The sequence below is a fragment of the Pezoporus flaviventris genome, unplaced genomic scaffold (genome assembly GCF_033815535.1).
Source record: "Pezoporus flaviventris isolate CSIRO_AGI_PZ_B2104156 unplaced genomic scaffold, CSIRO_AGI_Pfla_v1 ptg000018l, whole genome shotgun sequence".
Lineage (NCBI taxonomy): Eukaryota > Metazoa > Chordata > Aves > Psittaciformes > Psittacidae > Pezoporus > Pezoporus flaviventris.
In genome coordinates, this window is record NW_026892566.1 from 4,553,334 (window position 1) to 4,578,288 (window position 24,955).

The window sequence follows — 24,955 nt, forward strand, 5'->3', positions numbered from 1 at the left end:
AAAAAATGCACATCACAAAAACAAGACTGTGGTCAGGTTACATTGTTCCTTACAGTGGTGTTTAGTCACAGCCACAAGCACACATTACAGCACTAGCAATTACATTTCCCTCTTCCACCTATTGATGCTGCTTTTCACAGCAGTGAAGTCTTCAGCATAACTCATTCCAGGATCTAAGTTTATCCAAGCCTTTAAGGTTCCAGTAGCATTCCTCAGTGGAGAAAAAGCAGTCATTCGTGCCTCCTCATCCAGAGCCACCAAAGAGACCTCTTACAGGTTTCAAATCCCTGTCACGCAAGGCTACAAGGGAGGTCGTAGGAAGGTATGGCTTTACACTGAGTGGCAAGGGAGCTCCTTACAGGAGCAAGGTCTGCTACAGAACTCTGACCTACAATCTGAAGATCCAAGCATGCCACTCATCCTCACTGCTGTCTAGGATTACTGCTGCACAGCTTTTTTGCTACATTTAATTACTGCTTTCAGCTGCAGTGGCTGATTGGGCAATTAGCTGGGCACCAAAGAGGCCTTGTTTGTATGGCAAGAATGAGTCAGACCATTAATATTGTTAGCCTTCTAAACAGCCTTTTTTAAAAAAAAAAAAACAACAACAACTGGCACTAGAACTGCTGACCCCAGAGGTTAGCCAGGAGTTTACAAAAATAACAGAGAAGTGAGGCTCTCATGGTGCCTGCTAACAATAAATTATACACTGCCTCACAACAGTACTGTAATACTATGATATCACAGACTTATGTGCTATAATGAGATCCCTAAAGAAGTACTAACAGGCAGGTAGATATGCAAAAGATGTAAGTACAGGATAAGGGGATTTTTTTTACTGTTGGGTAATAAAGCTGATCTAAATACAGTAAATACCCACTCTCCAGAGTTCTGCTTTAAAAAGGAAACCCTTGCATGATCACAGGTTTCCAAACATAGGAACATTATTAGGGTATCAGTGTGTAAAAATATTGTAACAGATTAATTGGGTCTTAAATTAAGGGAAAAGCAATTTCAGCCAATTTGCCTGTGAAAAATTCAATTGTATTTTGTGCCTCCTATTCCTTCTGATCATGTAACAGCTGAAGGCTGACTTTCTACCAGTATAAAAGTTTCCTTCAATACTTCTTAGCATTTTCTAGCACTCTAGATAAAACACTTCTTTCAAGATTAAGACACTTAGAGCAACAAAGAATGACAGGCCAATGTTAAGCATGCAGTAAGAGGTAGCTACAATTTTATGGAAATCATTTTCTCTAAAGTAGAACTTGGGGAAAAAAAGATAAAAATAAAAGTTATCTGTGGCTTGTAAAACTTTCCTTCTCTCAAAGAAAAAAGCATTCTCTCCAGTATGCAGTGCCACCTAATTAGGCTAGAGGCATGTTGAACTATTGGGACAAGTGGATGAAGTATATTCCTACCAAAGTTAGTGAACTCTTTTTGCCTTAGTTAACTACAAATCCCCAAAATAGGTGTCAATGTCACCTAGGAGATGATGTTGATGAGAACGAACTAGTTAACGGAAACTAATGTTCCAGCTGTGAGCATGGACTTCTCAGATCACTTTTCCTATTAGTGTAATGAAATTGCGTTAATGAGTGAACTACAACACATGCTGAAAATAAACTCTAGCATATTTCTTTTGGTAGACAGTAGCATTCGTAGGCTACTTAGCTTTAGCAGCAGCTGTACAGCCTTCTGTACCAACAACTGCAAAGAAACTAGTTTACAATTTAGGATCAAGATTATGATTTAGGTGAGTGGCAGATAGAGGAAGCATGGTAAACACTTAAAACAAGCAGCTTAAAGCATTTCAGAGAAGGGTAGACACAAAATGTGAGATGATTAACAGTGAATCAACAAGGCACATTTCCCTTCAAGGGAGGTAACTCGAACCAGTTGAGTGTCAGATTACTTTATATGAACTTACAAGTTAGTGAAAGGAACTGGCCTTGCAAGTTTACAAATAGTTCTGTTTAAGAGTCAGAGACAAAAATCTAAGTTGACACATTAAAAGTTTTGCATAGCTTCATATACTGAAGTAGTTCACATTTCTGCTATGGCAAATCATAGCTGCAATACGTTCACAAGGCACTAAAAGACACTCAGTTCTTGTCCTTAACACAAAGAAACACAATGCAAGGGACATCCAGAAAATGTCCTAGAAACACTGCCCCAGAGAATAAAGTACTAGAAAAGGGGAATGTTGCTTTGTACCTTTGTTGTAACCCTGTATGTGATATATGTCTCCATGGTGCACACATGTTTTTTGGGATCATCAACAGTAACAAAGAGGTCTCTAGTTTCTGCATCCAAGTCATCATCCAGCTGCAGTCTGTTGAGGAGAGATGAGGAGGAGGCTGGGCTAGAAGTGTCCACAGGTGTACCATTGGGTAGACTGAGATCCTGCATCAGAGAGAAAAAAAAAAAATGCAGGTTTTTAATAAATGAACTGATTCACTGTAAAGCACAGTATTTTCAAAGATGCTACTGACAAGCTTCACTAATATTTATTTATCAGGGCTACCTATTTCGGCACCTCCAAGGATCATCCTGTTCCAGGACACCTGGTCAATCTAAGGTCTGGGCTTTGAGTATTAGGTTGTTCAGCTGGTCCTCAAGTATAAGAGAAAGCACATTACCACCATACATCCACCTAATACAGCACAAACTAGTTTCTGTTCATGACGAAGTAGAAGTATTGCTGAACCAACAGTTCCTGCTGAGACTGAACAAACTTAAGACTCTGAAAACAAAACAGCAAGGCAAATCAAGAGACCTACTTATAAAACAGGCTGCTGGCATAGTGGCAACAGTTCAGTCATCTGGAATACAGCCTCCACTGCTGGACACTGCTATAGTAGAGGAAGAAGGATACTTACCTTGTCAAAGGCATTCAGTCTATCAACTTTTAAACATGTTGACAGAAGTCAGACTGAATTGCCATCATTGCACTACAGGATAGTCACAGATCATACACTCCAGCATTAGTGTGTATGAACATCTCCCTTTTGGAATCCTAAGACTAACTGAAACACTGTTTTGCTTGGAGAGGTGCTCATTCCCACCCTTCCAAGTCCAAGACTGTCATCCAGTGCCTAGGGAAGACAGAGGCTAAAAGAACCAGCAAGTGGCTATTTTAGGAAGAGACACACACAAGGGTTTGGAAAGCCTCTAATTCTTTGAAACTGACTCAGCAGCAGGAAAAAAAAAAAAGCAAACAACAAATCAAACACTTTATAGCCAACTTGGTACATTCCCACACCTTCCAGTCTCACACTTTGATCTAGACCAACTACTCGACACAGCTACTGATTACTCCACTTTCCATAAACATCACAGCAACTTTATATGTGTTTTCTGGTGTCATAGCAGAGGGAGCTGACGCCATGTGACAAGGTGTACAGTATGTACGAACATCTGACAACAGTATTAGAAAGTCCCAAGATCCATGGCTCTTCTTGTCATAGAAGAGAAGAGTTTTGTGTGTTTGCTTAACTAGTAGCACAAGAATATATTTATCCACAGAATGTTTCCCTTGTAAGGACAAAGGCTCCTCTGCCAGACAAAGAAAAATCACTACAGCTAAGTAGCATGTTAGTTAGAAGTGGCTTAGTTTCGGAATTTCTGCTTAACCCCAACTTCACATGGTCTTTAAATGGCTAGATGAAACGTGTAATCTTAGCAAAGTAATCCTGTTTAGCTAAGATCCTCTTTGTCCATCAGTGTTCCTTATGCAATTGTAGTTTTTGTTCCAGCTGCACATGGGTAGACCCTGTCTTCACAAGAAGTCCTCCTTTGTTCACAGATTCAGAATTACAGGTGCGAGCTTCAAGTTAAAGCTACTCTGCCTTTGACAATGGTTAAGAACAAGGCTGAGTTCCTACAGTCTTCATCACAAACACAACATGGGAGTACTGGGATTTCATAGACAGCCCTGTTGCAATCCTGCAGAATTGTGGTAGTATTGCTTCACTTTGAAGACTGCCTTATGAAGCTGGAGAATAATAAGTCTTTAGCCTAAACATTTTGGGAAAGCTAATATGATCTAAATATCTACTAACAGGTCAAATGCATTCTCCCAGCTAATGCCCAGAAGTGTCTGCCAACAAATGAGAGATTTCAGATTTAAATGGCAAGTGAGCAAGAAATAGAAGGTAGGCACTCAAGTGATCTCTTCAGAGGGCAAAGAAACAGGATGGGAATGGCACAGCTTGCCAGCTCATAGATGAGGAAGACAGCTTGAAATACAAAAGCATCTGGCTCAGACTCAACATATCAGGAGCATGTACAGCAGGAAGAAGCAATGCTACAATTTCTCAGCAGATAAGGAGTTCTGTTGGAGTTACACAGAATAAGCAGAAGACAGGATAAGATTAGCAACAGGAGATGGCTTCAGAAAATGCGCAGTTCAGCTAGACAGGGGGATTTGGCTGAGCAGAGTAAAAAGCAAAGCAAACCCTGGGATGCTGCAGTAGCTGTAGACAAATCTGTTCCTGTTTCCAAAAGGAAAAGACAGATCATCATTGCCCATGTGCAATAAGCATTAGTATAAGACAAGTTGTGCCAGAAATGCAGCCAGTCAAATTCTAAGCTTCCAGTATGGAAATAAATAAACTTGCAGAAACAGCTTAAGCCTGGTCACACAGGAGATCTGAAAAACTTGTAACAAAACCTTCCAAAAGAGATTTTAAAGACTATGATGGAATCTGCTTAAAATCTGAAAACTCTGCATCATCTGGAGGAAGGACCAAAGACGGAGCTTGCAGCCACCAGCATAAAGTTAGCTACTTTCCTCACCGACTCAGATGGTAGATTAACAATATTATACTAGCATGTCTTGCAGTTTTTAAGAAGGGCAGAGATTTATGAAGGCTGGAATCTGCTTCAATCTATTTGAGTGTGTTCTAGCAGAGGTTTGTGAAGGCTGGAATCCACTTCAACCTGACTGTGTTCTAGCAGTCATGGGTCCTGTGGAATTCCTGTGGAATGTCTCAGCCCTTAAAACAAAGGCTATAACAGTTTTTTACCTCATTTGAACCTTGGATATAATACCCCAAACCTAGATCAAGTGAAGCTCCGGGACAAACTCAGGCAAGGCGCAGGAGGTCTGCTAGCTGGGTGGGGGGGAAGGACAGAGGATGTATACATTGAAAGTACTACTGTGCTATACTGTCTCATCTGTGATGGCAGAACCCTTACCTGGCATCACACCTCGCTACATGTCTTGTTTTGAGTAGTTGAAGGCCAAGTTAGAAGCTAACTATGTGTCCTTCTTTATGGGTGGAGCCTCCTACCTAGCCACACAAGGAACAATGCTTGTGACTCCTGTACCTTCATTTAGCAGCAGGCGGAATCCATTTGCTGAAGTCTTTCCTATTACTAGAAAAAAGTAGGCTTTGAAGTGTCACAGCAGATGGCCTAGCAATTGTAGTTGTTTCGGGCTGTAATCCTTTCAGCAGAGCACCTCCTAATCATGTTAACTGGTCCTGGCTTTCTTCTATGGGACTTGGGGGATTTTTTTCAGTGGTGAAACAAGACTGCATCATCTTATTCTAGTCTGCTTTTACCATAGAAAGAGGAGAATGTCCTGCAGAGCCTAGCAGGAAGGACAACTGTAGCCATTTGCATTTCTACCTGTTAGTGTAGCTACATACCCACAAGCATTTGAAGTACTAACTAGTATTACTTGTGTTGTATAAGAGTCTGACTTCAGTGCCAGAGATTCATGCATCAGCTTCACCTTTAGTGCATCAAGCATCTGCACATCCACTGTCGTTAAGCACCTGTCTGGATTATTAGATATCAGCACAGTGCAACTTCCAGCAGGTACCTATTGCTCACAAAGCTCTTCACACAAGAAAAAAAAAAACAAACCTGTTTGTCACAGCCTCTGTTTCTCTCAGAACATGCCATGAATCTGAGCAGTCCCATAGCAGGGAGGAGGGGAGGCTGCTTCTGGCAGCCAGGCAGATAGAACAGAGGACAAGTTCTGTCAAGACATTCGAGTCTTAGAGAGTATCCATGAAGACTTCCTAAAGTTTCACAGCTATTTCTAAACGAAAGAGCAAAAATCCTTAGCCTCTGCCCCTCACCTCCTCAGGCCAGTCTCAAAGCTTTGTCACCAGCTTATGAAGCAGGACAGGTGAAGTTCTAGCACAGTCAGTATCACAAGCCATAGCAGAAGCAACACAACATTCAGACCTCCAGGTTCATGATCTAACGGTTAAATACTAGGCTTCTGTGCACAGTTGTACAACCACCTATAGACAGACTCCATGCATTCCTATGGGTTTTGCAGGATTCCTTAAGACACCCAAATTTATGGGTACATGAGATCAGATGACTCAAGCCGCACATGTCTGGTATCTTACAGCACAGGGCAGCTAGGAACTAACTGCCTATGTTGGAAATGCATAAGCCCTGCCAACTATGCAGGCTGCTATCTGGTGAAGAAGCAGCTTCATATTCTTTTGTTGTATATGCAGTCCAAACACCTTGACTAGGTAGCTTACCCAGCAACAGATACTAAGCCTATCAAGAAGTTCACTTCATTCCAGTTTAAAATTCATCTTAATTTTATAAAGTAGAAGTCTACATGCGAGATGCAAAATGAGTTAGGAACTTTCCAGCTGATGTCACCTTCTCCCTCCTTCAATCTCTCAGGAGATTTTTCCAAGACTTTGGATTTGAGGAGCATCTTGGATCCACATAAAGTAAAACCTCAGGAGCTTGGCATTCAGTCTTCTGGATAGCCACCTCCTCTAGTGCTTTCACAGCAGAGAAAGCATCCAGGATTCAATCCTTCAAAGCTAAAAACAGTTCTAAAATTCTGTAGGCATTGGTTTATTGTCAAGTGAAGATCAGGCAATCTCCTGCTGAGTTACAAGCAGCTAGACAATACTTCAGCTTCTACAATTAGAATGTTTTCACCTATCCTGCCTTAGCAAGCATACAGCTTAACCAGGCAGCTTTGATGTCTAAGCAGCAGTCCATGCAGTGGAAGAGGTGGTTCAGCTGAGACTTACAGGCACAGATAAACTCATTTCTGTGAAGGGTCAGCCTGAAACCACCTGGTGTTGCAAGCACAAAGCTCTCATTCAACAAGTATTAGGTGACAGTAAGAGACATTAAGCAATACTGCTGTTCAGAGGCAAGTGGAGCACTTAACCCCAAATATCTGTGCCTACCTCGAGGACCTTACAGCCAGGCCCACACTACTACAGCCTCACTGCTTCCCTTCTGAAATTCAGAGTGCTGTACCATTCCTCTTGTGTTTCAAGGCATTCTGTTGCTTTCTGCCATCCATTTCCCAGAGATACACAACCACAGATACAGTCATGTTGAGGGGACAATGATTCCACACAATGATTGCAGCTGACACAGCTAAATTGAGGAAGTGTATACTGGATGATCAGGTAGTGAGGTGGACTGTGAACTGGCTGAAGGAGAGAAGCCAGAGAGTTGTAGTCTATAGGGTGGAGTCTAGCTGGAGGCCTGTAACTAGCGGAGTGCCTCAAGGGTCAGTACTGGTCCCAGTATTATTTAATATATTCATCAATGATTTAGATGAGGGAATTGAGTATACTATCTGCAAGTTTGCTGATGACACGAAGCTGGGAGGAGTGGCTGACACGCCAGAAGGCTGTGCTGCCATCCAGCGAGACCTGGACAGGCTGGGGAGTTGGGCAGGGAATAACTTGATGAAATATAACAAGGGAAAGTGTAGAGTCCTGCATCTGGGCAGGAACAACCCCAGGTTCCAGTATAGGTTGGGAAACGACCTGTTAGAGAGCAGTGTAGGGGAGAGGGACCTGGGGGTCCTAGTGGACGACAGGATGACCATGAGCCAACACTATGCCCTTGTGGCCAAGAAGGCCAATGGCATCCTGGGGTGTATTAGAAGGGGGGTGGTTAGTAGGTCGAGAGAGGTCCTCCTTCCCCTCTACTCTGCCCTGGTGAGACCGCATCTGGAATATTGTGTCCAGTTCTGGGCCCCTCAGTTCAAGAAGGACAGGGAGCTGCTGGAGAGAGTCCAGCGCAGGGCAACGAAGATGACTAAGGGAGTGGAGCATCTCCCTTATGAGGAAAGACTGAGGGAGCTGGGTCTCTATAGTTTAGAGAAGAGGAGACTGAGGGGTGACCTTATTAGTGTATATAAATATATAAAGGGGGAGTGTCACGAGGATAGAGCCAGGCTCTACTCAGTGACAAACAATGATAGGACAAGGGGTAATGGGTACAAACTGGAACACAAGAGGTTCCACTTAAACTTGAGAAGAAACTTCTTCTCAGTGAGTGTAACGGAACACTGGAACAGGCTGCCCAAGGAGGTTGTGGAGTCTCCTTCCCTGGAGACATTCAAAACCCGCCTGGACACATTCCTGTGTAACATTATCTAGGTGTTCCTGCTCCGGCAGGGGGATTGGACTAGATGATCTTTTGAGGTCCCTTTCAATCTCTAGCATACTGTGATACTGTGACTTTTGGAGCAGCCTTACCTTTGTATCATCAATACTCAACAATAAGCCATAGCAGAAGTGCTGCTGGTGACTAGAAAACAAAAGGGGTTTAGATTTAAATATTCCCAAGAACACTATAAAAGTTTGCATTAATTCTGCTTTCAAAGACCTGCTCATAGCACCTCTCAGTTCATCCCAGCAGGTTTGGAAAGCAGGTTTTTTTTGTTTGAGTTCTCTGTCACTGGCCTGTACACGGCTCAGCTCTGTGTAGGCACAGAAAGCACCTTTGCATCCTTCAGTCCATCTAGAACAATTCATCTGTCACTGACAGCGCAGTATCCTACTAGAAGATCTCACTGAGTATCTGTATATTGAAATCTCAGTCTGCACAAAACAATAATCCAAGACTAGCTGCAGAGAAATACCTTCATTTCTCTTCAGATAGAAAAGGAGGGAAGAAAAGGTATTTGCTTCCCCTTCATATATGTTCAGTATTATTCTCTATCAGGTATCAGCATCATGCTTTGCTAATAGAGGTTAGCTTTGCTTCTCTACACGTATTTGAGACTTATGCGAGATGCTGCATGTCATTTTCTCTTGCACATGTTTTTGGGCAGCTACTATAAGTAACTGAAGTGGGGACCCAGGCTGCAGAGAAGAGAGAATGCTCTGAACACAGAAGGGAAGACAGGCCAAGAAGGTAGTTTTGCTCTACAAGATTAATGCCCTCCCCCCCCACACCAAAAAGGAAAAAAAAAAAAAAAACAACAAATAAACAAAAAAAAACCCCACACAAACAAAAAGCCCACAGTTAAGATCCAACCCCCTTAATTATTGCCAGGAGGAAGTACCATGTTTCTACATTGATCCACAAACAAGACAGTACTAAGTTGTAGTTTGACAACTGCAAGAATCAACTTCTAAGGAAGGACCTACCCTCCTGGGAAAGGGTAAGTAATAACATGTACACCAGCTCCTGACATCCTTCTCCATTAATGGGAAAGAGTATAGTATGTGTAGGCGTACTCACAAGGAACAAGATTATTACCTCAAAAGAGGCGAGTGTTTCCCGCTATATTAATCATCTAAAAATCACACTGCAAGGTTGAGGCTATTTTAAGAGCAATACAGACCAAGCTCAAAGCAGTTTTTGCTCTTACCTAGAAATGTGCCAGCAGAGGAAGGACAGTGCTTGGAACTGAGGACCCAGCACTGTCCAGGTCTTTTATTTCCCAGACATGGGAGTATTATGCAGCAAGTCTGTGGGCCCTGCAGTGCTGGGCAGAAAGCCTTCAACTCTAACGGGACATGCATACCACTCCTGGCCCAAGCCACACCTCTACAGTTCCAGTAGTACCACTGGTATTCTGCACATCAGACTGGACCAATTTGCTCTCAGGATATTTTAAATAGGCGTCAGAGTACAGCATGCTGCCAAGCCACAGGTCTGATGACTTTGTTCTGGTGTTCATCACAAGCTAGTATTTCTGCTCTGTAGGTCAGAGTTGTCTAGAGACAGACTCCTCAGTATCCCTGAAAAAAAAATAAGAATTTCAGATACAGCAGCTGATTTAAGAGCATGCAGTTTGGTACCACTCAAGGCCTAACTTATACTCTTGCTTATAAAGGTATCATATTTGGAATAGTGTTTCTTTGCACTTTGGCTGGACAGAGAAAGACTGGAACAAGCTTCAAAAAGACTCTATATGACATGAGCACTTTCCAAGCCTTCTCATGCAGGTCATGGCATTCCCACCTCTTTCCTGAGGCTAACAGCCATGTTTCATAGGATGGATTATTTTACACTGTGGTTTGTTTTCCCATAAGTCATCGTAGTTAAGCCAACCAGAGCAAGAATGTGGGCACAGAAGCATTTCCTGCAAACAGGATTTTCAGGAAGAGCAATAAGCCATCTCCTACCTCTGCTGCTGAAGTCTTCCAGGACTCAGCTATAATACCGCTCACTTTCAGCCTTCCTGTGCACGGGGATAGAGGGGAGTGTCACTATAAGATGTCAAGACCACATCAGACCATCTGTTCATACAGTCTGGCTCTATGTCTGTTCTCACAAAGTCCTTAAGTGGGTAGCCTCTTTTCATAGTCTGGAAGGGGAACTGTCACACTTAAACTACATGTGGTTCAGACTGCACTCTAAAAAATAAGTCTCATGAAAGGCATCTCACAGATGTTTAATCTGATGTAATAAACATGTAATCAACCATTTTACTGTGCTATGTTGTGCCCAAAAGGTCAAAAGGCTTTTTTGCACCTGTGCGCACAGGAACATCACGTAACCCATTTTAGTACACTAAAGAGCACCTCATTAATGAGCAAGCCTAACACACCCAGTGTTTTGTTTAAAGCTCTATTTTCAGAACCTGAGCTGTGACCTTTTAACTAGCAAAGAAGCAGCCAGGATTCAGACCATGAGCAGGAAAACTTGAATCCAGCATATGACTAGGAGTCATTCCCAATCCAAGAAGCCAGATTTACATCTGATTATAGGTGGAACAGTTTAAGCTTGTTCAAACTCAGCTGCTTTCTCCTAGAGACATACAGCTTTGTGTTACAGCTCTGCAGAAATACTGAGCAACAGTGTTTTCTTGTTCACTCTCTAGAAAAAGGTTTATCTGCATCAGTTATCTAGTTATCCAGTGTCATCAAAGTGCCTATTTGGCTGAGATGATTTTGAAAGCAAACTGTAATTTTTAAATGTGAACAGATGCAAAATAATGGGGAGAAGCAGAGAGTAGAAACAAGAAGGAAACAAATGATAGAGAGCTGGAAAACACTGCAGTATCCTGGTTTCATTTAAACAAGCAAGAATATACTTCCAAGCTGCACTACGATGTGGGTTTCCTTGTGCTCACTGTTTCAGATGAGTTGCATTAGCATTTCCTCACACAAGATCAGTGGAAGTTTCATGACAGCCAGTTAAGACTGACAAGACGTCACTGTGCAAGTGAGGCAGAGGTGTTCAAAGGGAAGAACTCATGTTTTCATCTCAAAGCCTGGAAGAGCTGCAGCAGTGTGCTTTTGGAGGAGCTCTCCAGGTCAGTTTATTCAGGTGCAATTTAGTAGCTGGCCCTCCATCATGTTTGCTGACAAACAAGATATTTTCAGGTAGAAAGATATTTGCTCCCAGTGAGGTAAAATAACCAAAGTAAGAAAAACAAACAAACAGAACAAAACAACAAACAACACCACACAGTATGACCACTTGCAGCCATGCAGTATTTCCTCATACCTACAGAGACTGATGGAGGGAAGAAAGAAGGCATAAGATGTATAGACCAATACATTTAGATGATCCTAGACAGCCACTGCGGCACAATGCATATCTGGCACACATAGCTTCAAGTGAAGTATACTGAACCAGGAACAAGCTAATCAGGAGACTGAAAATCAGCACGCAAATCCTGAAGAGACCAAGCTGACCACATGTAATAAACAGTACTGATTACATTTTCACAGGGATTTTCCTGGCAATAATCCAAAACACAGCTTTGCCATGGCAGCATCCAAGATTTCCACTTGCAATTTGCCTTATTCTAGCATCTGAGCCTTGGGTGACATGATTTAGTGCGAGGTGTCCCTGCCCATGGCAGGGGGGGTGGAACTTGATGATCTTAAGGTCCTTTCCAACCCTAATTATTCTATGATTCTATGACCTAAAAAGCTACAGCAAAGGCACTAGTACTACCAAGGTAAGCATGGATTTGAGTATTGTTTGGGTAGTTTATCACCTAACCATTGCCACATGTCAGCACTTTCACCACTAAGCTAATCAAAAGTAGCTGTTGCTAGCACCATCCACAGCACTGAGTGGGAAGAGGCTTCTCTGCCTTTGAGCAATACCTGCACTGCAGTATATTCCTTCTCAAGGAACACATCACATCATTCAAGCTCACTGGTAAAGTGAGGCCAACTAGGATGACAAACTTTGAGACCCAGTTTTTTTACACCCTAAGAGGCTCTTCAGAAGGATACAGCAAGATTGCTTCCACTGAAGCAATGTTAAGGCAACAGTTTCCCATAAGGACAGGGCATTGAACCAATGCAGTAACAGCTTCCCCCATAAACGCAACAGAGAAGCTTCACCTCTTGCTACTTTTTTGTCTTTGAGAGGCTAATAGCTGCTTTCAGATACACAGCATTAGGTGGTTTTAAAAAAGCTTGGTTTTTCAGACTTAAATTTCAACTTGAAGCTGGAGCATAGACTAAATAAGAATCAGGACTAAAGCATGTGCTTCAAAGCGGTAAGCTATCCACCATTAATAACACTACAGACCACTGCAACTGTTATTTTCCAAGACAGGCAGAGAGGTTGTCAGTAGGGTCTGCACTCCTTAATTTGAGGGTATCATCTAGAAGCAAGAAAATCCAGCCACTGTTTGGTTTTTGCTCATTTTCCTGCAGTGAAGAGTACCACGCATTTTCATGTCTTTGCTCCCATATGCTAGTACTGCTCTCTTCAACCTAAGATACATAAACCCACAAACCTGAGTCCAACAGAAGCCCATCTTCAGGGCTTAGACACACTACTGCTTTCATTTCCACAGTAACTCCTCACCTGCTGCTCATTGTTTTGTAGCTCTGACAGCGCTGTTCTCCAAAGGAATTTATGCTTTGAACACCACCCTCAATACAGCTCTTGGCTGAGCTCTTTTCTTGCTGTTGTATGTCTTGCTTTTTTTATTATTGCCTTCATTTTCAGAACAATTTCAGCTAGTTCCACTAACCTGTGTCACCTACACGCTTATTCAGACAGAATACTTCATGATTTCTGAAGTATCTGGTTGATAATCAATACTTTTGCCATTATAGTATTACCTACAGCTGACAGCAACACTTCTTTCCACCCCCTGCCTTCCCAATTTAGAAAATAAAACATGCCCCATAAATTCATCTGTCAATAACCCATCTAAATTGGGCTGGCACTGGGAATGCTAGCTCATTAAAAGTCACTGGATTTGTTTCCCATTTTCATTTGGTCATTACACTGCTTCTAGCAGCTACCTTGCTGCCAGTGAACACTACCTGGAAGAGAAACAGATTCCCCATGGTATTTTGATGATTTACTAAGCATAAATTGTTAATAAGAGCAAATTCACTCAGCTTCTACTTCAGCGTCCCAGCTGTCACCACCTCCAAGGCAGCATTTTCTGCCACCATTTCGTCGTAGCGGTGGGAGTAGTCTTCCCCAGCCAAGTATGGCATCTCAGCTGTACTGCATCCTGGGCTCACAAAGGCAAGTCAGCCACAGCTAAAAAGCTCAGCATTTAACACCTTGCTCAAGGTCAGCAGAGTACAAGCCTCAGTGAAGTTACTTCTGATAATTACACAAGATCAAATGTTGTTTATAATTGCTGTACTGCCTTATGCATACTGAAGGAACATGCAAGTTACAATCTCAGAGTTGCAGTTTAGGTGTTTCAAGTAGATTTTTATGTAGCAGCACTAAGTCTCACATAAAAGCTTCCATCTTGTCTCACGACCTACTTTACAGAAACCAGTCTCTCCACTCAGATAAGGAAGAGACTGGCTCATGTGACAGGACAGACATACGATCTGTTCGGGATAACCACAAGAGTAGTCCACAGTGCTAGAAGACACCAGGACAGTAGTTTGCACTAGGAACTGATGTCTCCCAGATCACAGTGTGTCAGTGCAAAACCCTCCATCTTTATCCTCTGTCCCTCTCATTATTAATTACAGGGAAGTACTGCCCAAGGCTTATCACTAACCCCTGAGGCACCAACAGGAGAATGATGTGTCCACACAGCTGTGAAAAAAAAAAAAGAGGTTCTTAATCTGATTATTCCTTTCTCCCCATGAAGGAGCTCAGAGAGCATCCAGCACCTCGGGTAGGTTTAAGGCATTCCAGCACAGGCAGCCCAGTGGATTCTTTCCAACCACCAAGCATAACTTTTTCCACCCCGGCTGACAAGTTATTGCCAAGACTCACCCTTCTGAAAATCTGCTGAAGAACCAAGTTCCTCCATATGCATTCTGAATATCTGGTTTTAACACTCTGTCTCATTAAGTATGAAGCAATCCTACTGAAAAGATTATGAAAGCTTGAACACCAAGCCCAACCTCCAAGTATACCACTCCCTCCATTATGCTGAAATAAGAACCACAGGTAATACTACTGTGATACAGTAGAAGCTGTGTTCAGTTTTACCAGATGGAAAGATTAAAAGAAACCTAACGGTACTAAGACAGTTATGGTGATGCGGTGATGCATGTGTTTGCCCCAAATCAGATGTTAACTATCATTAGTCTTGTTCAGAAGAGATAGGAACTGCCGCTTCCAGAGAAACTTGCTGTACTGGGAAGTTGCAGATCAAAGAGACCAGTTTCAGACATAAACCAGTTTTACGACAGTACTAGAGAACGTATGTTGTAAGATACCATTACAGAAATAGGATTTTATTGGTAAGTGTGCTTTAAATGAAGGTGACTGCAATCAAGCACATTAATGTGATCTTGTATGTGCTTCTACAACAAATCCTAGAGTGGCTGACAAGCAGAAAGGAGAAAAGTGCTCTCTTCAATGAGATAGCATAGTATTAACCTATACGAGTGATATGAGTTTGAAAGATGAAATAGCTAGAGAAAGCAGTTCTAGTTACCAGAATTACAGAAGAGGAAATGGATTCAGCCAGCAGCTTGCTTGTGGGTAGAGCACTGATGGCAAGCTGAAAGCCATGCTAGGTTTGAGTCCTTTCTCTTAATTAGGAGACCACAAAAGAGCTGTTCATGTGTGCACACACATACACAGGGCAACAGAAGAGACAGCAGTTCTTTTAAACAAGGCAATAACTAAGCTCAGCCTTCCAGAGGTGATGGCCCGCTAATGAAACATGTAGCGGACTGCTTGTGCCTAAAAGCTTCCTGGCCTAAGAACCATGGTTCAGTAATTTAACGTATCTACCATGCAACATAACCTTGCCATTCAGTGCAGCCACTGGGAGAAAGACAACGCCAGGATAACAGCTTCATAAATGAGTGAATTCTGAAACAGTTGTAAGACAGGTAAACCAAACTACCAATGCTGCTGCCCTAGGCAGAAAGCAATATATCTGTGTCCTTCAAGCACTTCTTCAGACAAGGACAGGGGATTACTGTAAAAAGCCTCATGTTCACAGGTTCTTATGGGCAGCCTGAATGACAGTTTTTGCTGGAGGTGACATCAATCTGAAGGTTTCTGAAGGGCACTGATGACAACTGCCTGGCACAGGTGACTGATAAGCTAATGAGGGAAAATGCTCTGCTGAACTTTAGTCTTACAAAGAAGGAATTGGTGAGAGATGTGAAGTCAGGATGTGCCTCGGCCACAGAAGCATGAGCTTCTGGGAGCTCAGGATCCCAAGAGGAGGCAGCAAAGCAAAGAGCAGTATTGCAACCCCAGACTTTGAGGGAACAGACTTCAGCCTGTTCAGGAGAAGCGTTCAGGAAAGCTAGTTGATTTTTAAGGAACACCTCTCCCACATCAAAACTGGTGCATCCCAATAAGCAGAAAAATCAAGAAAAGGTGGCTAGAAACCTGCATACATGAACACAGAGCTCCTGACTAAACTCACAAAACAAAGTGTAAGAAAAGGAAGCAGCAGGCAGAGTTGACCCAGGAGGAATACAGAGACACTGTCTGAGCATGCAGAGATGGATTCAGTGGTATGGAGCTAAGTCTGGCAAAGGATGACAACAGCAACAAGAAAGGTTTCTACAGAAACATCATCAGCAAAATAAAGAACAAGGAAAACGCAGGTGTGATGGGGCAGACAATATGATGACAAAGGACATGTGTAAAATTGAGGTACTTGGTGCTTTCTTTGCCTCAGTGTTTATTGAGATGACTAGCATTCAGGGATTGCAGGTCCCTGAGCCCAGTGAGAAAGTCTGGAACAAGGCAAACGCACCATCAGTGAGGTAAGACCAGGTTAGGGAGCATTTCAACAAACTGGGATGACATAAACCCATGATGAGACAGAGTTGCAAGCGCTGAGGGAGCTGGATGATGCTACTGTAATGCCACTTTCAATTATCTTCCCTTACTATGGCGACAAGGGGAGATTCCCAAGGATTAGAAGATACTGTCACTCCTGTCTTCAAGAAGGGAGATACAGGGAACTACAGGCAGGTCAGCCTTACATCAGTCCCTGGAAAGGTGATCAAGCAAATATTGGAAGCTATTTCCAAAGGCACAAAAGACATGGTGATGAGAAGTCACCATGGACTTCAGGGAAGTCATGCTTAACCAACACCAGCTACAAAGAGATGACTTGCTGCTGGGCTTAAAGGGTTGTGATCCCACAAAAGCCAACTGGAAGGCAGTCATTAGCAGAGTACAGCAGCAGACAGTAAGAGGGCCACAACTTTTTAACACCTTCATTAATGACGTAATGATGGGACAGGCTACATCCTCAAAAACTGCGCTGAGGGTACAGGAACTGGGTAGAATACTTCATACATCAGATGGTAGAATACTTGATACATCAGAGGGACCTCAATAGGCTGGAGAAATAGGCTGACAGTACCTCATGAAACTCAACCTGAGAAAAATGCTAAGTCCTGCACTTAGCAGGAATAACTCCATGTAGCAGCAGCATGTGCTGGGGGCTTTCCTTCTGAAAAAAAAAAACAAAAATCCACACCACACACCAGATACTGACTGAAAGCTGACCATGAGCCAAGAATATTCCTCATAGCAAAGGAGGCCAACAGCCTAGAAACAAGAATGCTCAGGGAATGTTTATTTGGATAAATACCTGATCGAAGGGTCTACAGAAGGTGGTGACAGACTCTTTTCAGTCTGTTCCAACAACAGAACAAATTGAAATATTGGAAGTCTCACTTAAATGTGAGAAAGAAATTTCATTTTACAGGTGACTGGATGCAGGAATAGGTTGCCCAGAGAGATATTCAAAAGCTTCACAGCACCCTGGGCAGCCTGCTCTAGCTAGCCCTGGTCTGAGCCAAAGGTTTGAACTAGAAGTTATCTAGAGATGCTTCCCAGCTTCAACTTCTCTGCGATTGTCAGTTCTGTGTTCCTGTAGATTGGAACCGAGATCAACCCATCCACACTGACATTGCTTCACAAGTTCATCAACTTCAGTTCCTGAGTTTCTGTAGCCCTCAGTCTCTCCCAAGACTGAGAATTTACCTCCAGCTTGCTTTAAAAGCAATACATGGTGTTGGTTCAACAGTTCTCATGTAGTCACAGAAGAGGTTTGTAGAAGCTCAGGCAGATCTATTTTAAGCTTTCATATTATACTGCAAAATGGTTTCATCTGTGGGTGGATGAAGTTAAGAGCAATAATTATAAACTAGGAACCAGGAAGGCTGGAAGTAGCTCTCCAGACTCTTGGTATATTTTTTGTTGGAGAGCTGCCAGGCTCCCTTCCAGAATATAAGTGCTAGGTATCAGCACTCCAGCAAACACAACAAGTATAAATACTTGATCAAGTGCTAATTCAGGCCTAGGGGCTCACCAGGGTTGTAGTTTAGAAGCAGATGAGCAAGCACGCAAGCAATGGTTTTCAGCTGGTAATCAGAAGTTTGCAGTACACATTTTAACATTCATCTCCATGAATTAGCAAATTCAAGCTATGAATTTATCGCAAGCCTGGTATTTAATAAGCTCTGCTTGATATACTATGTGCAAAACAGCCTTGGAGCTCACTTCAGCTGTCCAGTGCTAACAGAGCCAAATACAAGGCATGCACATCTTCAAAGAAGAAAAGCTGAACAGGTTATTGGTAGCTGGCCACAAGTATACTATCAGGTCATCAGAGATGTCTGAAAAAAGACAAGGCAGTCTGAGCCCTAGGACAGGCGGGATATAAAAGATTTTGGAGTGTCAGGCAAGAAACCAGTACTGGGAGTCAGAACCCTATCAGTTTGCCTTGCTGTCTCAAGGCAAACCATATCAAGAACAGCCAACATCATCCTGTTAAGAAGATACTCTCACAAGTCTAGAAGGTCTACAAGGACCACAGCAGACAAGGACAGCCTGAGTAAGCCATACAGAATAGTTTCTTCCTAATTCTGCACAGCCTGGCACTTCCAACACTATTAGCAGTGTGCTATTAAATCTGCACAGCCTCAGTGAGGCTGCATCCTGAGTTTTACCATACTTACACAACCATTTAGGTACAATCACACAGCAGAATACCATCTACTTCTCACCTCTGTTCTGAACCCAGAAAAGCATTAATAACGCCTTTTTGCCTCAAAGTGTTTGTCCTAGTGCATGCAGCAGATTTGCTATCAAAAGTGACAAGTGAACTGGAATCAAGCAGTCACATGCAAGCAGAAGTTTATGGTTTTGCTTTCATTTTTTAAAAAAAGGGGAAAAAAGGAAAGAAGGTCTCACTGACACTTCCCCATTTGTCTTACCCTCCTCTGCAGAGGATCTGTGCTGAAAAGCAGATCTCAATTAGCTTGTATGCCTTTCCAAAACTCTGTAAGAGAGCAAGAACTCTTTTTAAATAGCTAAGTGCAGTGGACCCGGTCATGTATCCTGAGGGATTGTTTCCTCCTGCATGTTTCCCTCTCAACAAATAAATATACATATTTAACAGGAAAAAAAAAAAAGGGGGGGGGAAGCTATTGCTTAGGTTCAGCTTTAGCTGTCTCCTTATTTGGAGGCTAGCAGGGCAAAGCCTCCAAATAAGCTCATAAAAGCTGATGGTGGTCAGGTATGAGGACAAACGATGTTTAATGCAATTAGACTTGAGGGGAACAGAAAGATTACTATAGAAAGGTCTGGCCAGTACAGAAATATGCTTCAGAGACATTAACCCACAACTCAAGTATTTCATGTTTGCTGCAGCATTGCTGTGAAAGCCAAGTGCTTAGCCAGAAATGTCTATTTCATTTAATACATTAGATGCTGCTCAGGAGTCAAGGTTTCCTGGCTCTTAAAAGTATTCTCTCCAAGTCAGGATGAGGACACTATTTCAGACAATGAAAGCTCTGCATCCCTTTTCACAAGATTCAGAAAAATTGAAACTAGCCTACTTAGAACCAGGAAAGCCATAGAAAACAGCACAGGTTTTCCTTCTCTTTTCCATGACCTACTGCTCTAGTAGTATTAGCCACTGCTCTTAAACAGCAACCAAAGGTTCACGAGACTTCAAAGGTAGTCAGGGTCTAAGATACTAGATTATTCCCACGTTTGTATCAAAACCCAACAGGAGACACATAGGCAGTGTTCCTGATTCAGGATAAATTAGTGTTCTTACTGAGTAGCTCCAAAAAGGTAAAGAAAACAGGCCTTAAAGAAAGCAAATCAGTGATGCCAAAGGTTCAACCACTGCAGGCTGCACATCTATGGCAGTGGAAATTGAAGCACTGCTTTATGGGCACTTTCTCCCCTCGGAGCATTGCTACATTAATCTTGCAGCAGTGTTTAGGAAATATTTACTTAGAGCAGTAAGAAACACCCAGAAAAAGAAAGTTATCCACTTCATGGAGATGGGTCAGACATGGCCACAATTCCTCTGCCAGAGAAATGTCTTAATACAGACCAGGTTATGGACAGTGGTCCTTACAGAAGTGTAAGGACTCAGAGGCACTCTGAAGCTTTGGAGACTTTGTCCCAGACGTCTATGGTGCTAATCTCAATCAGACTCTCCAGAAAGACTCTTGGAAAGGCCCACAGAGCAGAGGAGCAGAATTCCTATTCAAGAATCAATAAAGAACAGCTGTAGAGCTTTAAGCCCAAGTCAGACTTGAATACTGACCTCCTGTTACCCAACTATTGGAGCTATCCGCACATTGTTAGTCGATTAGTGAGGCAGCCTTTCAAAAGATTAATGACCTTCCACCACAGCTTAAGACCAGGAGACATACTAACTGCTTAAAAGACAGTTTTACCTATTTACCTCCACTTACCATACTCACTCTCTAGACTATGCAATACACAGTGCAAGTGTTTAAAGTTTACTATTGCCTTAAAGTTAGGAACACCAGTTCTTCCTAAACCGGGAAAGAAGTCAGATCATTTTTTTTTTTCTTGCCAGTGCATCAGGTATTAAGCAGAAGGGACATCCCTCACACAGTAGAGCTGTTGGACTCCTTCTACCAGAAGGATCAGACATTTGGCTTTTCCTGCTAATTCAGCTAGAAGGAAAAAAAAAAGAAGAAAAAAAGAAGAATGCTTCTCTCTTCCTACTGGAAATCCTTTTATTCTGCAAGGCTCATTACCCTAGTGCCATTTCCAGGTCACCCACAAAACTGCTCTCAAGTCTAAAAATTGCTTACATCAGCCCCTTTTTGCTCTCCCCTTTAGAGTATTTCTCTGATGCAAAGTGCTAGAACAGGACAGTCCTAGAATGGGTTACACACCTGTGCTGCTTGTAGAAAAACTGGGCAAAATCTTTTCCACTAATGAGAAGTTAGCTGACCGCAACCTGAGGCTTTGTGCGTCAAGATTACCAGGGATGTTGATACACTTCTCAGGCACCTCAAAGCAGTAAAGCAGAGAAGAGCTTGCTTGAGCTCCAGAAGCAAAAAAACCTCATTAGTACAGCTAAGGAAATAAGTTATAGGGTGTGAGCTATTCTTTGCAACAGCGCTTTTTACTAGCTACACAGCAATGTGGATGGACAGTGCTAACAGAGTACAGTACCACCACCACACAAGGACCCACAAAAAGCAACTCCTATTGCTGCAGGTTGGTCAGACAGCAACCTCATTACATGAGTAAACCCAATCTATCACAGACAAAAGACTCCGCAATTCATACCCCCACCTTAATCACATCAGTTTCTGTCTCATAGGGCCATCAACGTTTTGACAATTTTCTTAGATGAAGGCGTATATACTTTCACAAAGGGAAGGTAAGCCTGGCTTCTTAATTGTACAACAGTGGGCAAATGTTTGAGAAGGGGGTCCTCGACCTGGGCAGGAACAAGTGCTGAATCTGTGCACCACAGCTGACACATGGAAGAGGCCTGATGACCCTGACTCATTTCCCTAGAACATGAGAGATACATACCAGATACTGCTGGGCAGCCCCCTGCGTTTTTGGAGGCTAGCAGGTCTGTCCTTCCCAGAAGGAGCTCCACACTGCCGAGGACAACCACCACAGGAAGCACCTCTTGCTACTAGCAGCTCTGTAGCACCTTGTTCACACACGAGCTGCCCCAGAACAGGTTACTATAAAGCTTCAAGCCGATCTCATCCCTTGCAGCGCTTGCTCCCAGGAAATCCGACCTTAAAACAGTTCAGGAACTATGCCCACAGAGATATCAAGTCCTTGCAAGTGTAGTTAACGTATCAGCAGTGCCGTGCTGCTACTGCTGCTTCCACATTCCGGCATTATCACATCCAAGGCCCCCACACAGGCAAAGCACTTTACGAAGCCTGCTAGTGTCCCGCAGACACATGCCAGAGCTAGCGAAGGGAAAGCCGTCCCAGATATTCCTACAACAGCATCCTTTCCATCTTCCACTACTGTGAAGAAGCGAGCAGGAGCTCATCTATGGAGAGGACAATCACAGGCAAAATAACGGCAAGCTCGGCAGTAAGGAAACAACAGGAGCCCCAAGGCTCCCGTTAGGGCTACAGGAAAGAGACTGTGAGGGAGTTGCAACAATTGCTGAAGCGTTCATACCCATCTGCAGGGGGTATGAACCACGGGAAGATACAATCAGTAAAACCCTGCCTCACGCAGCCACTCTGGTGACAGTGGGAGCACCAGTATTCCAGCTGGTCCTCGCGGACGCGGACACGGACACGGCGCCTGCAGTCCCCACGCCAGGTGTCTTCGCACCCCCCCCCCCCCCCGCCCCCGATTAGCCCCAGGCTGTTGTAATGGATGTCAGCAGCGCCAAGGGCTTCACTTCCCTGCGGGGAGCCGGGGATGCATCCGAGGAATAGAATGTGGCAGGGAGACAAACACACACATGACCCTCCTCCCTATGCTCCCTGCAAGGGCAGAGACCCCTCCCAAAGTCGCGCACCCCTGCCCCCTGGGCTGTACCTTGTCGGCGATGCTGCGGGGCAGGAGCAGGTCGGGGCTAGGGGTAAGCGCCGGCCCCATCTCCTCGCTGCTAGACGTGGCCAGGGGATGCGGCATCTCCCGCAGAGACTTGGGCCCGGAGGACGGGAGAGGCTTGGGGGCGCCAGCCGCGCCGCCCGACATCGCGCTGGAACCCGACAGCGACCGCGGGAAAAAGGGAGCAGAGGCCGAAGCGCCTCGGCGAGGAGCTTCGGGGCCGCTGCCAGACCCTGCCCGCCACCACCGCACTACGAGGCGGAGGTAGAGGAGGCGGAGCGAAAACAGCGCCTACCCGGGCCGCCGCGCCCGCCCCTTTAACCAGGCACCGTCCGCACCACCTGCCCCCCGCCCCTCTTCGGCCGCCGGTCCCGCCCGCTCCAGCTCCAGCTCCAGCTCCGGCTCCGGCTCCGGCTCCAGCCCCGGCCCCGGCCCCGGCCCCGGCCCCGGCCACAGCCACAGCCCGTTCCCCGAGCGGCGAGCGGAAGGCGCGGGACTGCCCCCGCGCGGCGGCAGCAGGCGGAGCTGCGCGGGGAGCAGGCCTCCGGCAGGCCGCGCCGGGACGGGACCGGCAGCGGGAGCGGGGCGGAGCCGGCAGCGGGGCGGCTCGAGACGGGCGGGGGAGTCCCCGCACCCGCCGTGACCGCAGCCCTGCCGTCGGGTGGCCCGGCCGTGATTCCCGGTGCGGCGCTGACCCCGGTGTGGAACAGCGGTCAAAAGGCGGAAGAGCAAACCGGCTCCTCGGCTGCTCCAGGCTCGGGTCTCCGGCTTCAAACTATTCCCGTGTCTGGAGGGAAACTCGGCGGAAGGGTCTCCGCGCCGGTACGGGTGTGGGCAAGAGGGTGGCTATCATGTCTGAGAAAGTGAATTTTGAACAAGATGCACCGAAAAGTTTGACCCTGACCCTGTGCAGAAACAAGGTTTGTATTTTTCCAATCTTAAATTCAGACTCTTGTGATCTGCTGAAAGATCATAGCGAGTCCTGTAGAAATGATCCATGCAAATTTGCCTGATGACATGTACCAGCTACAAAGATAAAGTGATTTATCCACAGTAACAGTGAAAAAAAAAAAAAAAAAAGACGACTTCTGAATGATTAATAAACAGAAAAATAACAGTCTGGTTTAAGATACCCCCTGAGCCAACACAGCAGCTACATTTGCCTGGTAGATTCTTTGCAAACAATTGAGCACTGATCAGATGTAGCAGTCACATGCCACTGGAGAGGAGATGGGTCACTGTGACGCTGTCACAATCCCTTCTGGCTCTATATAGGAACATGAAGATACACATACGGGTACAAAAAGAACTTGCTGCTGTACACGTTTTTGCTCATGTTCCACTTGTCCTGGGCAGGTATGGCCCACTGGAATTGGAAGGGCAGCACTACTACCTACCTACCTACCTACCTACCTACCGCCCAGCTAGAAAGTTTTACATGTGTAGACCCAGGTGTTACATGGCAAGACAGACACAGGCCTTTCATTTGAAAATGAAATACCATTTACCACAGGAAAATACTATGAGAAAATCGGTACTTACTATAAATAACAAAATATTACGTTTGAACTCCGGTGACAATCAAAAACCTTAGCCAAGTCCTAGGCCCCAGTGAGAGAGAGGCTGTGAAATATGCCTTGTCCACGGCACTTAAGAAACAACTACCTATTTATCCTTCAGCAAAAGTTAACAGTGAAAATGAGGCAACATAAATACATATGCCCCATCATTCTTTTAGACTATGCAAATCTGAAATGGAAACTATTGTGACAAAGCAGCTTTGCGTACCTGCTGCACTGCTCAGGAACCAGCTCCCTTCAGCTTTGTGCAAGCATGTATCCCAAAGGCTTATGACTTAACCAAGAGCTCTTCCTGTCTTTTTCCCTGAAACATCCTCACACAGCTGCATTTCCAACTCAGACCTTTCTACAAAGGAAGCTTGTCAGGGATGTTTACACCAACACCATCGACACTTGGAAACCTGGGGACATTCTAGCTCTGTGCAGGTACAAATGACCTGCGCATTAAACTGCTTGGGCTGGTGGGCGGCAAGCTGAGCAAAAGTCTGCTGCATCCTTGCAGCAAAGACAACTGACAGTACCCAAGCTGCCTGAAAGCCAGCAGCGCTGGCAGCAGATTGAGGGTAGGGTTAATCACTCTACCTGGCAGTCATTAGACCTTATCAGAAATACTGCATCCAGCTGTGCACCCCTTAATACACCCCTTAAAACAAAGACACTGACAAATTGGAGATGGTTCAGAGGAGGGCACTGAAATAGTTGGTGTCTGAAGCACTTGCCATGCAAGCAGAACCTGCAGGGCCGAGGCTTTTCCAGCCTAGAGCAGACATGGCTTCAAGGGCACTTGATTGCAACCCACATCACCCCACAGGAAGGTGATGGAAGAGACTGAGCTGGGCTCTTCACAGCAGTTCACAGCAGCAGGACAAGCAACAAAGGGAATAAATTGAAACAAGAAATTC

General features: G+C 44.4%; 1 protein-coding gene across 1 annotated transcript in view; it reads right to left on the bottom strand.

The window, feature by feature from the left end:
- Positions 1-22,803, bottom strand: part of SNX30 (sorting nexin family member 30) — a 40,478-nt gene extending 17,675 nt beyond the window's left edge. Inside the window, exons 1-2 of the mRNA XM_061455102.1 lie at positions 22,459-22,803; positions 2,218-2,406 (exon numbers count right to left, since the gene is read on the bottom strand). Coding sequence (XP_061311086.1) covers positions 2,218-2,406; positions 22,459-22,620 — 351 coding nt within the window. The 5' untranslated portion in view covers positions 22,621-22,803. The remainder of the gene's footprint in view (positions 1-2,217; positions 2,407-22,458) is intronic.
- Between the last annotated feature and the right edge of the window lie 2,152 nt (positions 22,804-24,955).